General features: G+C 47.4%; 1 protein-coding gene across 3 annotated transcripts; it reads left to right on the forward strand.

Annotated features, from left to right (window-relative positions):
• Positions 1 to 4,521: 4,521 nt before the first annotated feature.
• On the forward strand, positions 4,522 to 7,776 carry BDCG_07922 (MFS drug transporter; the record flags this gene model as incomplete). 3 transcript variants are annotated; one of them, XM_045423704.1, is made up of 6 exons in its annotated part: positions 4,880 to 5,012; positions 5,071 to 5,382; positions 5,473 to 6,008; positions 6,080 to 6,401; positions 6,486 to 6,628; positions 6,806 to 7,024. In XM_045423704.1, 6 exons carry the CDS (start codon positions 4,880 to 4,882, stop codon positions 7,022 to 7,024), a joined length of 1,665 nt encoding a protein of 554 aa, XP_045272574.1. The 3 variants fall into 3 exon arrangements, with proteins under 3 accessions (XP_045282364.1, XP_045282365.1, XP_045272574.1); XM_045423705.1 differs by having other exon boundaries at positions 4,522 to 5,012; positions 6,486 to 7,776; XM_045423706.1 differs by having other exon boundaries at positions 4,527 to 5,012; positions 5,071 to 6,008; positions 6,486 to 7,776.
• Between the last annotated feature and the right edge of the window lie 5,808 nt (positions 7,777 to 13,584).

Here is a 13,584-nt window from a genome sequence, read left to right on the forward strand (position 1 = left end):
AAGTTACCCGCGTGGAATCCCGAAGGCACGGGGCACGGTCGGGGCTCGGGGAAATGTGCTGCATTCGGTTTAGCCCCGGTTGGGCCTGGAACCTAGTTTTGCGATTGGATCACATTGGGCAAATGCTGCTTATATCAAAGTTAACTACTTATGTCTCTTCTATACTACTCTAACTTGGTCTTTGCTCGTTTTAACCTTGAGAAAAAGAGGGAGAAAAAACATAAAAAATAAATAGAGGCAGATCAGTGTTTGGCGAGTCATGTCAAATGCTGCACCTGGCCCAACCCTCGGTACCTCCTGCAGGAAAGCCGGTCGTTGGCGCCCAATGACCCAAACAAAGCCTTTCTCCCGCCAATTCACGGGTCGAGGCAGAAGCGGCTTGCTACTTGGGGACCTCCATGCCACTGACAAAACACCTCTGATCCCTGATCGTCCCATGCGTTGGAGGTGACGTACCACAGGATCCATGGTTATTTTGGGAGATTTCCCTTTGACGCGTTTTGATCGAAGGGTGTCCCGACATGTGCTGCCGCCTGTCGGATTCGCAGACGCCAACGGGTGTTTCCGTCGATCTCGGGGAAAATATGCAAGGAGAAGGTAATTGTTACGTAGCTTCGCTGTCGATAAGTTGCGCTGACGTGCTTTTTCTGCAAAGGTCATTTATCCCTACGACTTAAAATGGATGCCGTTTTTGCACCACACTTAACACCTGGCTTGTTAAATCAACATCAAAACCATCTCCGCCAAGCCATGAGCATTTGGGCCACTTATCAACCTCCCAGCAGAATGGGCTCAAATCGGAGATTCCCATCAAAACCGAGCAAACCCCGACAAACAATTTAAAAGGCCGAGCCCTGCAAGCTTTCCGAGTTCCCGGAAATCCCCTGTAAGGCTGTAACCAAACTTGGCTCTAGTTATCTGGTAACTAAGGCAGCATGAGAGGGAGGGCATTCGAGAAATTTACGGAAGGTAACTATTATCATTTCAGCTCAGGGCACGCTGTGGCCCTGTGGGGAAACGGCAAAGCGCAAATCGCTAGTCCGCTAGTTCGTATCCGTACTAGGCGTCGGCATGCAAGACATCCCATTCGCGCGCGAACCAGGTGTGAGATCTGTCATTTTTTTTTTGCTTTTTTGTTGATCCCAGCGCTTTGGACCTGTCAACTTTCCCTGAGCCAGCCATCTCTTGGCAGTCCTTGACCCAGGGAATGTCACGCGGCAGATTTCGTTGCCGAAAGGAAATTTTATATTGTTCATGAATCAGAAGAGCCGATTTGTGAATTCCAGGTGGGGATGGAAGAATACTGTACGACAAGCTGGGTTTGGATTTTAGCAAAAGACGCTCGATTACGAAAGGGGGTCTATGCGTCTGCCACTCCACCCTGCGAACTCCATGCGAAGAGCTGTTAAACGGTTGCAGATTACTGCTAAACTAGGCCGAAGATAGCTCTCAAAACCCTCTACAATGGGGTGTTCTCAAATGCCGATTATCTCAAAAATGAGAATGTCCCATAGCGCGCTGGTCAAAAAAGGGTTACCTAAAAATGGCGAAAGGGACCTGGCATTTGATAAGGCTGTCATTTACCGGAATAACTAATAGATGTCCCGGAAGGTTACTGCACAAAATTCCCCCACATATCCAACGTCTCAACCCTGCAAGGCGCTTTATCCGGCCCAACTCCCATCTATGGCTCCCCAGTTCTGTCACGCCTGCGGCTCTATTTTAGACATATCTGCCGAACCAAGCATTCCATGCGATGTGTGTGGAAAAACAAATCCGAGAGAGCATTCCTCGCACTGAAATGCGAGAGCCAGCAGCTAATAAGGACTGTCCAAAACCCAAGACAAGTTAATGGACCGCCCGATAATATCCACATCAAATAATTTTCCGTCAAAACTTCGTATCAAGCTGAGATCTCATACACGGGTGAATTGACGGTCAAAGACCGCGAATCGAACCGCCGAATTCAAGTGGATTGCCAGAAATGCGATTTAATGAAGGTTACTTGGAGTGAGATGCAGTTGCGAAGCGCGGATGAAGGAAGCACTATCTTCTATCGTTGCCCGAAATGTGGGAATAGGTACGCAGGATCCAATGAAGCAGAATCGACGCTCAAATCTACTTAGAATCCCACCGGTGCTCTCCATTTTCTAGCAGACATTCGACTATCATCTCTCGCATACATACACATACATTAAAACAGAATGACCTCTGCTCTCTTCCTTCAATCGAAAAAAGGATGACGCCAAGATTGCTTAAGACGAGATGCAGATCGATCCTAGGGCAGACAGTTAAGAGAGTTGTTTATGCGGTTGCAAGTGACACTGAGGCTGGAAAGGCAAAGGGCAGCCCGACAGTTCTGAAAGAGCGTTTGGTACCAGGGCCGAGAAGCGCTGGCCCCCCGGGAAAGGAATCCTGCAGAAAAGAACCATCGCATTCTATCTTGGTATTGAGGGGCTTACCATCATGGGCATTGTACCTAAGGCTGGGTCATACGCCTGGAGAGGGAAGTGCGCGAATCTGACATGCAACCATTGTATGCGATGTCATGGATTGTGCCGGGCGGAAGTGCTACCTGCGCATCTAGGCGTGCTTATTGACTGCGAGGCGCAACCGGTTGTCAGACGTGATCAATGACAAATCCTAACTTCGTACAAAGCGAAAGGCAATTCCAAGAAAGTCTTGTCCTATCAAAATTACAATCCTGTCGCTTCGCGTTTAATCGAAACGAATTCTATTCATACGCATGGGTAGGCTGCGCCGCAGGGCGTTGCTCTAGCTAGGAGATCAATTGCAACAACAATAGTTTCTTCTGCTCATCCTTCAATGGAAGGGGTGATCCCCGTGCATCCCAGATCTGCTTTTTGGCCCATACGAGTGAAGATATAAAAGCGCCCCCGTTTCCGTAGGTACTCCACAAGATCCTCAACATACATAGATGCTTTGGGCCTCTTTTCGACCTGATATTCCCAGAACTAGTTCCTTCCGCACGCCCTCTTGAGAAACAAGTTATAGTGTGTATACAATCTTCCGCTTCGATACTTTTGTCAACGAATCGTTCTATCCCACTCAAATCCCGGCTCTTCTCCACGAAGCCTATCGACCACCACGTTCACATTGAGCTTGCTCGAACCGAACCCCTGTTCAAAGTCACGAACAACTTTTGCTGCTGGCTGTGTTAATGGCACCTGAACTCGTCAATCTTGTTCTGGACTAATGCTTGTTTTGAATTCGCTCGCTCTAGTCCTCCAATATGTGTGTCGACCATATTATGGTGTGGTCCCGCGGCCTCGAGGCTGTGGTCAGGCTCGCCGAATGCAAGCGCGATGCGGAAACCTTTGGCAAAGTTACTGATTTACGTCACGGCAGCCCTTGCGACGAGTGTCAGGAGTAAGTTATTAAAGCTCGGCAGGCGGAGACTATGCGGGGGTGGGTACGGCGATTGGGACCAACTCTGGAAAGGGTAGACGGTGTTCCATGTACCAGGTCTATAGCCTGCTGATGAATAGCTAAGAATTTGAAGGTATGAATTGTGTGGCCTGATTAGGCAATAAGATCTTCGTGCTTCATTCAATCATATGGCATAGTCAGTCCAGTACAAAGTAAATAGAGAAGATTGATTTCGTGTTTAAGTTAGATTCTGGCTTACGAAATGGATGCACTAGTTAGTACGCTGTAGTCTTAGGCGAGCACGCCCAAGTTATACAAAGGTAATCATATAAATATTAGAACCCCTATTGTTGATCTGCCACTTTCCCCAGGATTGGACTTCCAAACTCTGCTGAACTCTAACAACTCTATGCAAGAGTCCTACATTGAATCAATACAAGCTTTCCCATCCCGCACCTCTATCTAACAACTTTTTGTTCAGCTTTTGGCTTGGCTTGGATTTTTCTCCATATCATTGGGGGATGGGAAAAAGGCTTTCTCAGCCTCCACCAGCGGAATCGGCTGGATGCGTCCATGTGCACCACAGCCATCTGCACGTCCAACTGCAGGATGTTCCTGCAATGGAACGCTTATTGTCGCCTTGTAAACACGTTAAAAAGGGTTTTATACCAACCATCATTCCTTATCCAACTCTCGTTTGGTATCGTTTTTGTACTGTATATCTCCAGAAAGTTTGTCGGGCACCGCGGAATTGAATTCGACGGTTGTACCCAGGCTGACGTGCTATATGAGTCTGGCCTGCCTGCAAAAGCTTGAAAGAGGGGCTGAGATCTTGTCACCAGTAGCTTGAAGCCACAGTTCGTGGTCATTGGGGAACGATTGCGCCCATGGGCTGTTGTATGTAGTAAAAATTCACTATTCATGGGCGAAGAGGTTGAAGTCCCCTTAATATTGAGACTATGCATACCATGCATCCAGTACTGCAAGAGCGGACTATCCTGGAATTTGGATGGAGGGATCTATTTTTATAAATAGTAGCATCGGAGATTGGATAGTAAGCCAAGTAACCCATGCAGATGAAAACCTTCCCCTCTGATATGGGCAAGCAAGAATTTGCGTAATTAAATATTTTTCTATTTTATCAAGCATTTACCCTCATCTCAATTCCACCTATTATGTTGGGCGCGGTCAAATGGATTGATTTACGCTTGAGTAACGGCGTTAGTCAGATTTAAATATCAATTTCTGACTAAACGGCATAGTGAAAAGATCATCATCCATCAGCGGGGAAATTTATGAATCCCACACAACGAACGATATATCGATCAGGAACAGCAACTTGCCTTGGATGGGAAATATTCGAAGCACTGACGCAAAAACTCCGCCGACAACATATTGAACATACATTTCTACGAGCTCCTGTGAGCTGCCCTGATAAAGGCTTAATTATTGCCGTGAAACAGCAGCAGTTGAAGAACCGGGCAACGAGATGGAGACATATGTTGGAGATGAAGAACGAGAAGGGTCTGTAGATGCAAATATGGAGAGCGAACCCTTTCTCACACCAACCCCCAGTAGTACACCCTGGGTTGCTCCCAAAGGTTTTGTATGGATCGAAGTTGGTACGAATCCCTCGATTCCACGCAAAACGATCACCATCGCTAACCCGCACATCAACAGCAATTTTTGCAAATGTATTCCTATCGGGCTTTGATGGGACCATTACAGCTTCAACCTATGCTGTAATCAGCTCAGAGTTCAACGCTGCTAACAATGCCTCCTGGCTGACGACCTCCTATCTGATCACAAGTACTGCGTTCCAGCCCCTCTACGGCCGCTTCTCTGACATTTTTGGTCGGAGATCTTGCTTCTTCACCTCTACCATTGCCTTTATGCTCGGTTGTTTGGGCTGTGCTCTAGCCCCAGACATCGTGTTTCTAAATCTGATGCGTGCGGTGACTGGACTGGGAGGAGGTGGGCTGATGACTATGGGTACGTAGAGCAAGCTAAAATTTCCGTTCACTTTACGCCCCTGTGTATTCATTCTTGCCTCACACATGGAACAAAATAATGCCTCTCTAGCGACGATAATAAACTCAGACATGATCCCATTCAAAGACCGAGGAATGTATCAAGCAGTCCAAAATGTCCTGCACGGGTTTGGATCAATCTGCGGTGCCTCGTTGGGCGGGTCGATTGCAGACACAATCGGATGGCGATGGTGTTTCCTACTCCAAGTGCCAGTGTCAATTCTTGCTCTCATAGTCGGTCATCTGGTAGTTAAAAACCAAACGCACTATGATAACTCGGATTATGAGACGTCGCCCAAAGCAACACTGTCCGCGATTTGGAACCGTGTCGATCTGTCAGGTGCCTTCTTGTTAATTATAGGATTGAGTATCCAACTTGTGGGACTCAACTTGGGCGGCAACGAGCTACCCTGGAGCAGTCCCTGGGTTATTTTATCCCTCGTTGCCAGTGTCCTTATCCTAGGACTCTTTTTATACGTTGAAGCAACCACATCGGCTATGCCGGTGATTCCACTACATATGCTACGAGGAAAGCTAGCGGTGTCGGCGCAAATTAGTAACATTTGCGTGGGATTGGCGGCCTATGCGGTATGTCAAGCTCCCATGTCCTCTCTATAGCCAACAAAAAAAGAATCAACTAGGCCTAACATTAAAAGCAGTTCCTTTTTATGTTACCACTGTTTTTCCAAGTCGTACTGAAGGATTCCGCCTCAACCGCCGGTGCACGACTGATAATACCCTCCCTCGCCGCCCCTGTGGGCGGTGTTATATCTGGTTTCGTCATGTCGCGCTGGGGTCAGCTAGCCAATCTTGTTCGCCTTGGTGCATTGCTCATGTTCATTGGCAACGCTCTCGTCATGCTACTTGGATTCGACTCTGCCAAATGGAAGTATATCACATATATAATTCCCGCCAGTCTTGGGCAAGGGATTGTATATCCGGCTATACTGTTCACCGTTCTCGCCGCTTTCGGCCATTCTGGTATGTCTACCAGAGAATATTTCATATTTGTTGTCCATATCGCTCTTTTTCTTAAGTTCTAATGCTGATGAAACCCATCACCAGACCACGCCGTCTCGGCTTCAACAGTCTACCTGATCCGTTCCCTAGGAACCGTTTGGGGCGTCGCAATCACGTCAGCAATAACACAGAACACACTAAAGAGAAGGCTCCCTGAAGCCCTGATCGGAATACCAAACAAATGGAAAGTAATACTCTTTTCTTTTAGTTCTTCTCTATTTCTCAAACCAACCACCCTACTCCTCTCCTCGTTCTCCCAACCCCACCCTCCGGTATCATCTTTCGTTCAGCAAACCTAGCTAGAAGCACCGCAGCTGACCAAACCATCCCCACTTCCCCCCCTCTTCCAAAAACCTTTATTCTAGATCATCGAAGAAATCAGACACTCCGTTCTGACAATTGGCAAACTACCCGCAGACGCCCAGATGGCCGCACGCCAGGTCTACCATGACGGCATAAACCTTTCGTTTGCAGTCTCCGCTGGCTTCGGTTTCATCGCGACGGTTTCCGCACTCTTTGCGAGCGGAAAGGGATTGTCGCGGGCGAGCAGCGGCGACACGAGGATGGCCGCGTCCGGTTCTTAGAGGGGCTGGGGTTCGAAAGGAATTGGGGGGGATTCAAGGAGGTTACCGCGGTTACCGCACTGAGAAATGAGTTCGTTGGCTATTTTCTCGCTCACTGCACCGTGGGTAGAATAAGGTAAGTGATATTTTTCTTCTTGGAAATGCGATGCGACTTTGCTAGAATTGGAGGTTGGAGGTGAAGAGAATGGAAGCTGGTTAAGGGCGTGCTACACAGGTGGATTTACTGATGGCAAGATTTCCTGGAATGAGATGCAAGGTCAAATGTGGGCCGTTAGCTGTTGTAAAAATAAAAAATGACGGCACCACTTCTCCATTCACCTGATAGTAAGAGAACAAAAGGTAGAAAAAAAATAAATAAATTGGAGCTGCAAAGAGAACACAAGGCTGTTTAAAGAAAGAGAGAAAGAAAACAAATCATCTACAAAGTACATTACATGGCCCTAGCTGTGAATGGAGACAAGCAGAGATATAAGAACTCTCAAGGAAATGTTTTTGTCATATTAGCAAGCCACTGAAAAATTACAAAATATTGAAAGGAGAGTGATACGATGAACAAAGTAACGTCGAGTTCTAGCAAGCAGAGTAAAACCAATAGTTTTGCTGAGAAGGCAGCATGGAAAGTCGGAAGAATACAGAAAATTAAGGTGAAGTGCAAAAAGAGCGTTTGTTGGGTTATATAGAAGCTGTATGTAGGTATTAGATAAGAAAAATACAGGTATTATGATATCATATGGCTGATTGATTTAAGATGGGGAAAATAGAAAAAAGTAAAACAAAATACATGGCGAACAAAAAAAGATACAAGGAAACGCAGAGCAAAGCATGAGTGGGAGAGGGACAGGGGAGAATTTAAAATTAAAATAAAAGAGGAACATAAATAACGCCCTAAATTGCAATGAATATCATGGCTCATGCAACGGCAAGAAAGGGGGAGGGTTGAATATGAAGGCAATGCTGTGGTGGAAGAAAATCGAAGACAAGACAAGAGACATGTTAGAATGTGTTTGACATGACCTCTCGGAATATTGAAGAGGCGGAAATCCACCGGGAATGAAATTAGTATATCTTTTCTATTCTAGTAGTCATAGGGTTCGTAGACGGATTGGTGCGGTGGATAACCAGATACATTGGTCTGCGATTGCGACCATGTGGCACCCATAAGTTTGAGACGGCGTTCTAAAGCAAGGAGGGTGGAATGTTAGTTCACCAGCTGCTCTCAGACACGAGTTCCATCTGTAAAAACAAAAGAAAAGCAAGAAGTAGGAAAATACATACCCCTCTCGAAATCACTCCATCGCTTCATTGTAATCTTACTACTGTCAAACTCTCCCTCGTACTCGATTCCAGCCTTCTTCGTCTTCTCCCCCGCTGTCTTACGAGTATCACCCCAGCTAAAGTCATCGAATTTCCAGTAGGAGTATGTAGGCAGGACAAAGTTCCATATGGGCAACGAGAGCAGGTAAATGAACATCCACACGACGTAGGAGAGACGGTGGGCGGTCACAACGATCAAGACAGCCGGCAGGCCTAGAATAAGTGCCAAGAGGATAAGAGGAATGATTTGGACAGGCTTCCTGATAATAGAAATGATAACGACGTAGAAAGTGAAAGCGATCGCGGCGGGCAGGACCAGTGTTCCCACTAGTTCCATGAATACCACGAACTGCATGCTGAAGCAGAAGGTACCACAGAGATCGCGTACAAGGATAAGTTCCATGAGGTTATGTACGGTACTGTTGATCCACCGGCGGCGCTGGGATAGAAGAACGCTGAATTTATCCGGAACCGTCGTTTTGCAGACTGCTTGAGGCACGAAAACTTGTTTTCGTTTGGGGAAAGTTTTCAACATAAGCGTCGACAGGTATCGGTCCTCACCAAGTAAGAGAAGATTCTTCTTATGGAGAGTGTCGACAACATTCTCCGAGTAATGCTCTACTACGTCAGGGTTTGCAAGAATGGGCACCCAGTAATTCTGCGCTCCCTTGGGAGCTTTGATTCGATACATGCAGAAGCAACCTGGCAAGCAAGTGACACCACCGAAGACAGACTCGAACGACTTGGAAAGGTGATGGGAAATGAAATACTCGAAGACTTGTATCATCGTAACCCAACTCTCCGTTTTATTGGCGATCTTTGTCTCACCACAAAGGCCCATGATTTCTGGGTCTTGGACCATGGCCGAGATCATGTGCGTCAAGCTGTCTGGGAATACTTTTGTGTCTGCATCAACCATGAGAACGACCTCGTAGAAATCCGGAGATATGCCCGTAATCTTCCATAATCCATTGAACATCTCAAACTCGAGCTCCGTCATTCGTTCATCGAACATGACCTTTTGGAGGAACGACATCAAAATAATTTGGCTGTCACGTTTGCCTCTGTTGCCCGGCTTGCTATTCTGGGCCTCGTCGGGTGTTCCGCACTTCACAACAACCATCATTGGCACCCGCTGCTGTTTGTCGCGAGGTACAACGGATTGTTCGCCGTAGTCATAAAATCCAGTATAAATCTTGGCCATATTGTGTCTCTTTGCTCCGCTGGCAACAGCAACATAAGAGAAAGCCTGGACATCCTCGGGAAACACAGTAAAATCTTTCATCATGCTAAGAGTGATGTCAGGGGTAGTGACAGTCTCGCCTGCTCCTTTAATCAAGCCGTCGCAAATGACAACAATCGTCTTGTGGCTGTTGGGGTAATCGGTCATGGCGATAGAATCTAGTGTCGTGCGTAGGCCCTCCGCGCCTTCAGAGTAGGCTGTCACTAAACAAATTGCGTGGGCCAGAGGATACCCGAAGGGCTGCCATTCCGGTGGAGGTTGGGGAACAACCGATTCGTGAATAAACCCTGTCAGACCTGGTGGATCAGCCTCGCTAACTGCTATAGAGTATCGTCGATCTTGTGCACCAAGCATTAGACTGGTGCGACTACCAACGATACTCTGGCTGTACGGGTCGGCGCTTAGAGTTCCCCGGCTGGTGTTTTGACCCGTCTTGTACATTGGGCTCGCAAGCCCCGCATTCTGGCTAACCATGGTAGTGGGTGCAGCGCGCTGTTTTGACGCTCCGCGATCCATTGCATAAGGGCTAGTGAACCTAGACGTTGTCGGGAAAATGGCACTGCTGAGTCTGCTTCCACGTCTGCTGCCGCGATCAGGCCAAGAAGGTTCTGTTAAACGCGGGCCAGGCTGATAAATGTCGTCGGACCAATCTTCGATTTGCTTCTTCCGCATTGTCGAACTAGGGTTTACAGAGGTCTTCGCAGCGAAACGGCTGGCCAAGAACCACTGGAATGCCAAAGCAAGGACAAATTTCGCCCCAACGACAGCTAGAATAAACGCCAACGAGATATACAGAACTACCTTGGAAGCGATGCAGCCAACGGAATCCGTGTCGATGGACCCAACCTTGATGATTTCGGTCAAACATTTAGCTAGTCGTTTGTCAGGGGCAGATTGGAACATATGCGTCACGTCAACTCCTCTAACCGCCAGATTTGTCTTGAGCTCGTCGAATTGTCGGGGAACGGAAACTTGGCTTCTATCAAACCAATCCAGTAGATTCAAATCAAGAACACTTCCGGAATATACCATCAGGTTTCGAGATTGGTTCTTCAACTCCTCCCACGTGAAATATACATCTGCCGGAGCCGTTAAGCCGTGGTAGAAGGTATTTCTCGCACGGCCAGAAGTATGGCATGCGTAACCAAGGTACGGTGGTTCGGTAAAATTGGGCCGGGAGGAGCCATCCTGTTTAAAAGGAACACATGGAAAGTACCAGGCCAGTTCCCCTTCGCTGTTCGTGGGCACATTTGAGTTCGGTGTCGCGGTAATAAGGCCTTTGCATGCGCCATTTACGTTTTGGAACAAAAAGCTGGCATCCAAACCACCATATGAAACAGGTGGATAAGCGACGTTCGTTCTATGGGGGATACCAAGAGCTTCCGGATGCTTGGTGTCCAGCATACTATATGCTTTTCCGTGGAAGATGATATTTCCGATATCGACCTCGTTTATTTTAAGCCGCACGGGCGGACTGCCGCAAACGACCTGAGTGAAACCGAAGGTGAGAAATCCAACGAAGGTACAAATAAGCAGGATGATACTGATAAGACCCATTTTCTCTCGCCAAGCTCGTCGTTGGGCCTTCGCGGGCATCCCAAAACATTTGAGGACGAAATCAGGACACCAAAAAGTCACCATGCCGCAATATACATTCCACAAACTTGGAGGTTTTATTGTATCTAGCTCTTCCTGGCGCCTCTTTTCTGCCTCCTTGGCAGCTTTGGATTCCTTTCGCGATAGTTTTCTATGCGTATGTTTCCCTATATCCCGTTGTGATGGATGGCGTCCTCGTAATTTCGCCGAACGCTCTCCATTATCAGGATAGTCGGCGCCCGAATTATTCCGGTCTCCCCTAGTTAGGCTCTTTATATCTGTGCTTCCTGAGCTCATTGTGTCTGCCTCTCCATTATCATGAACTGGCTCGTTGCCAGTTGTGGAAGGAAATGTAGCCATATTTTGCGCATGTTGGCGGTAGTGATAGTTCGGGTGGTGACGATCCATGCGGGTCCGTTCCGGTCGAATCAAACTCCTTTTCCGATTCAAATTCTTTGAATTCCCTGTGCCAGGTTCATCATTTCCTGAGTTTACCCGAGGAGACGCATGAGGGTTAGCATAGTAGCCGTTATTGCTCTGTGAATTAGGCGGGGGTGTCAGGGGGCTATCTGCATATGCACCGGATTCGAGGTCAGGACGACGCCGTTGTTGGGATGAGTCTCGAAATCCAGGTGGCTGGACATCTCGTCTTGAAGATGAATCGTTTGGTCGCTGAGGTCGCTGAGGAAGCGACATGTTGGCGTGTGAAAGATTCTGTAGGGGATAAGAGAACAAAGCTATCGATTAGCTGCGATTTCCGGATCGATAGGTTTATAGATTTCAACAATCTCCGTCATTGTAAAGATATAACTAGCCAATTTCCACATACCAGTGAGCAATACCAAGGGCGTTACTCCTGATTTAAAAGGACCGAACTCGTTATACCACCGCTCCAACACCTATGCTACCCACCACGGACGCACGCAGACAAAAGTTTGACAAGATCAGTCGATAGCGAAGGTGTTGTCCAACCAGCCCTCGAACGGAGATTTCTAAGAATCGCAGAGGCGTTTAGCCAACCGATATTAACTTGGACTGGCAGAGATACTCGGTTTAGCTCGGGGCGAAAACGGGAGGGGTTTACGAGGCAATGGCCCCTGCTAGGACGTTTGTTTCTAATGGCCTGCGGCTGAAAAACGGACAGGAGCAGTGAGGAAGGGGCTTTGCGTGGAGGAGAAAAGGAATAAAAAACAACAGCAGGCGTGTATGGATATTATTATTATGGGAACGAATGGACAACACAGAGTGAGGGAGAGAGAGATGGGAGACAAAACATATATCTAAAAAAGGGAATAAAAAAGGGTCTTGAAATAATTGATTTCAGGGTATCGCACCCAGTGGGAATATATTCGACGCACAAAACGAGTGGAATCGCCCCAGCATCGAACGTCGCAGAAGATGAGGTTTTCGATGCTGACAAGGCTTCAGGAACAGAACAGCGACTGGCGGCCAGGGACAGGCGACGTTGGGATGGGATGGGAAAAGCGAGCGTTGGCTGAGCTGGAGGAGGTTTGAGGCTTTGTCCGCATTGGGCAAGGTTTTGAGGAAAGGCTATGTATGGAAACAGCGTATTGCTGTGACCAGCTGTGACAGATTGTGACAACCATGACAGGGTATGACATCGGGGGGACATCTAGCGACAGGAGCAATGTCTCAGTCGTGACCTGTATTGTACATGTACATATATGTACAGTACACGTAACGGTTTGTTCGAGCAATACGGTACGTCTATTTTTAGCGTCCCATCCCATACGACAAATGACCGGAGGCAAGTTTAAAGCCGAGCGGAGAATTTTAGCACATAGCTGAGTACCCTTTTTAGAGGCGATATTTTACTGTGCATAGTCTATACGTGCATTTCCATCTTTGAATATATATAATTATTGCTACTACTAAATCCAAGTTGCTTTCAGCCTCCAAGTTTGTCAAAGGTTGGTTGTAAGGGTACATATACGACGACATGACGACTGTAGTTTTCAAGGTTCGACTGCGCACAAACAACCCGTAACAATACAATACTAAGCAATGTTTTCTTCGTGTTTTCAATACCGAGGTACGTAGGTACGCACTTTCAAAAAAAAAATAAAAAATACCGACGGGTGTATCCTCAATACCAACCTCCTGATAAAATACGACCTACAGGGCCTAGATCCTGCCTACTGCACTGCACTAGCTTTATTATTATTTACACGCCTGAACGAGCAAGTATTGTTTACCACGGTATAAATTTGGACGCCGCCACCGCCGCGACGAGCCATCCCACGGCAACTAGGACCGCTCGCTCGCTGTCCATACTGGAACCTGGTATTTTAGATTCCTCTCCAATTTCCATATCCTAATCCTCAGGAGTTGTCGGCGTCTATCTGTGATCATTATTTGCTGCCAGCCGCTGACTCCCTGCATAGGT

This window comes from Blastomyces dermatitidis, assembly GCF_000003525.1.
Source record: "Blastomyces dermatitidis ER-3 genomic scaffold supercont1.10, whole genome shotgun sequence".
NCBI classification, from domain to species: Eukaryota; Fungi; Ascomycota; class Eurotiomycetes; order Onygenales; family Ajellomycetaceae; genus Blastomyces; species Blastomyces dermatitidis.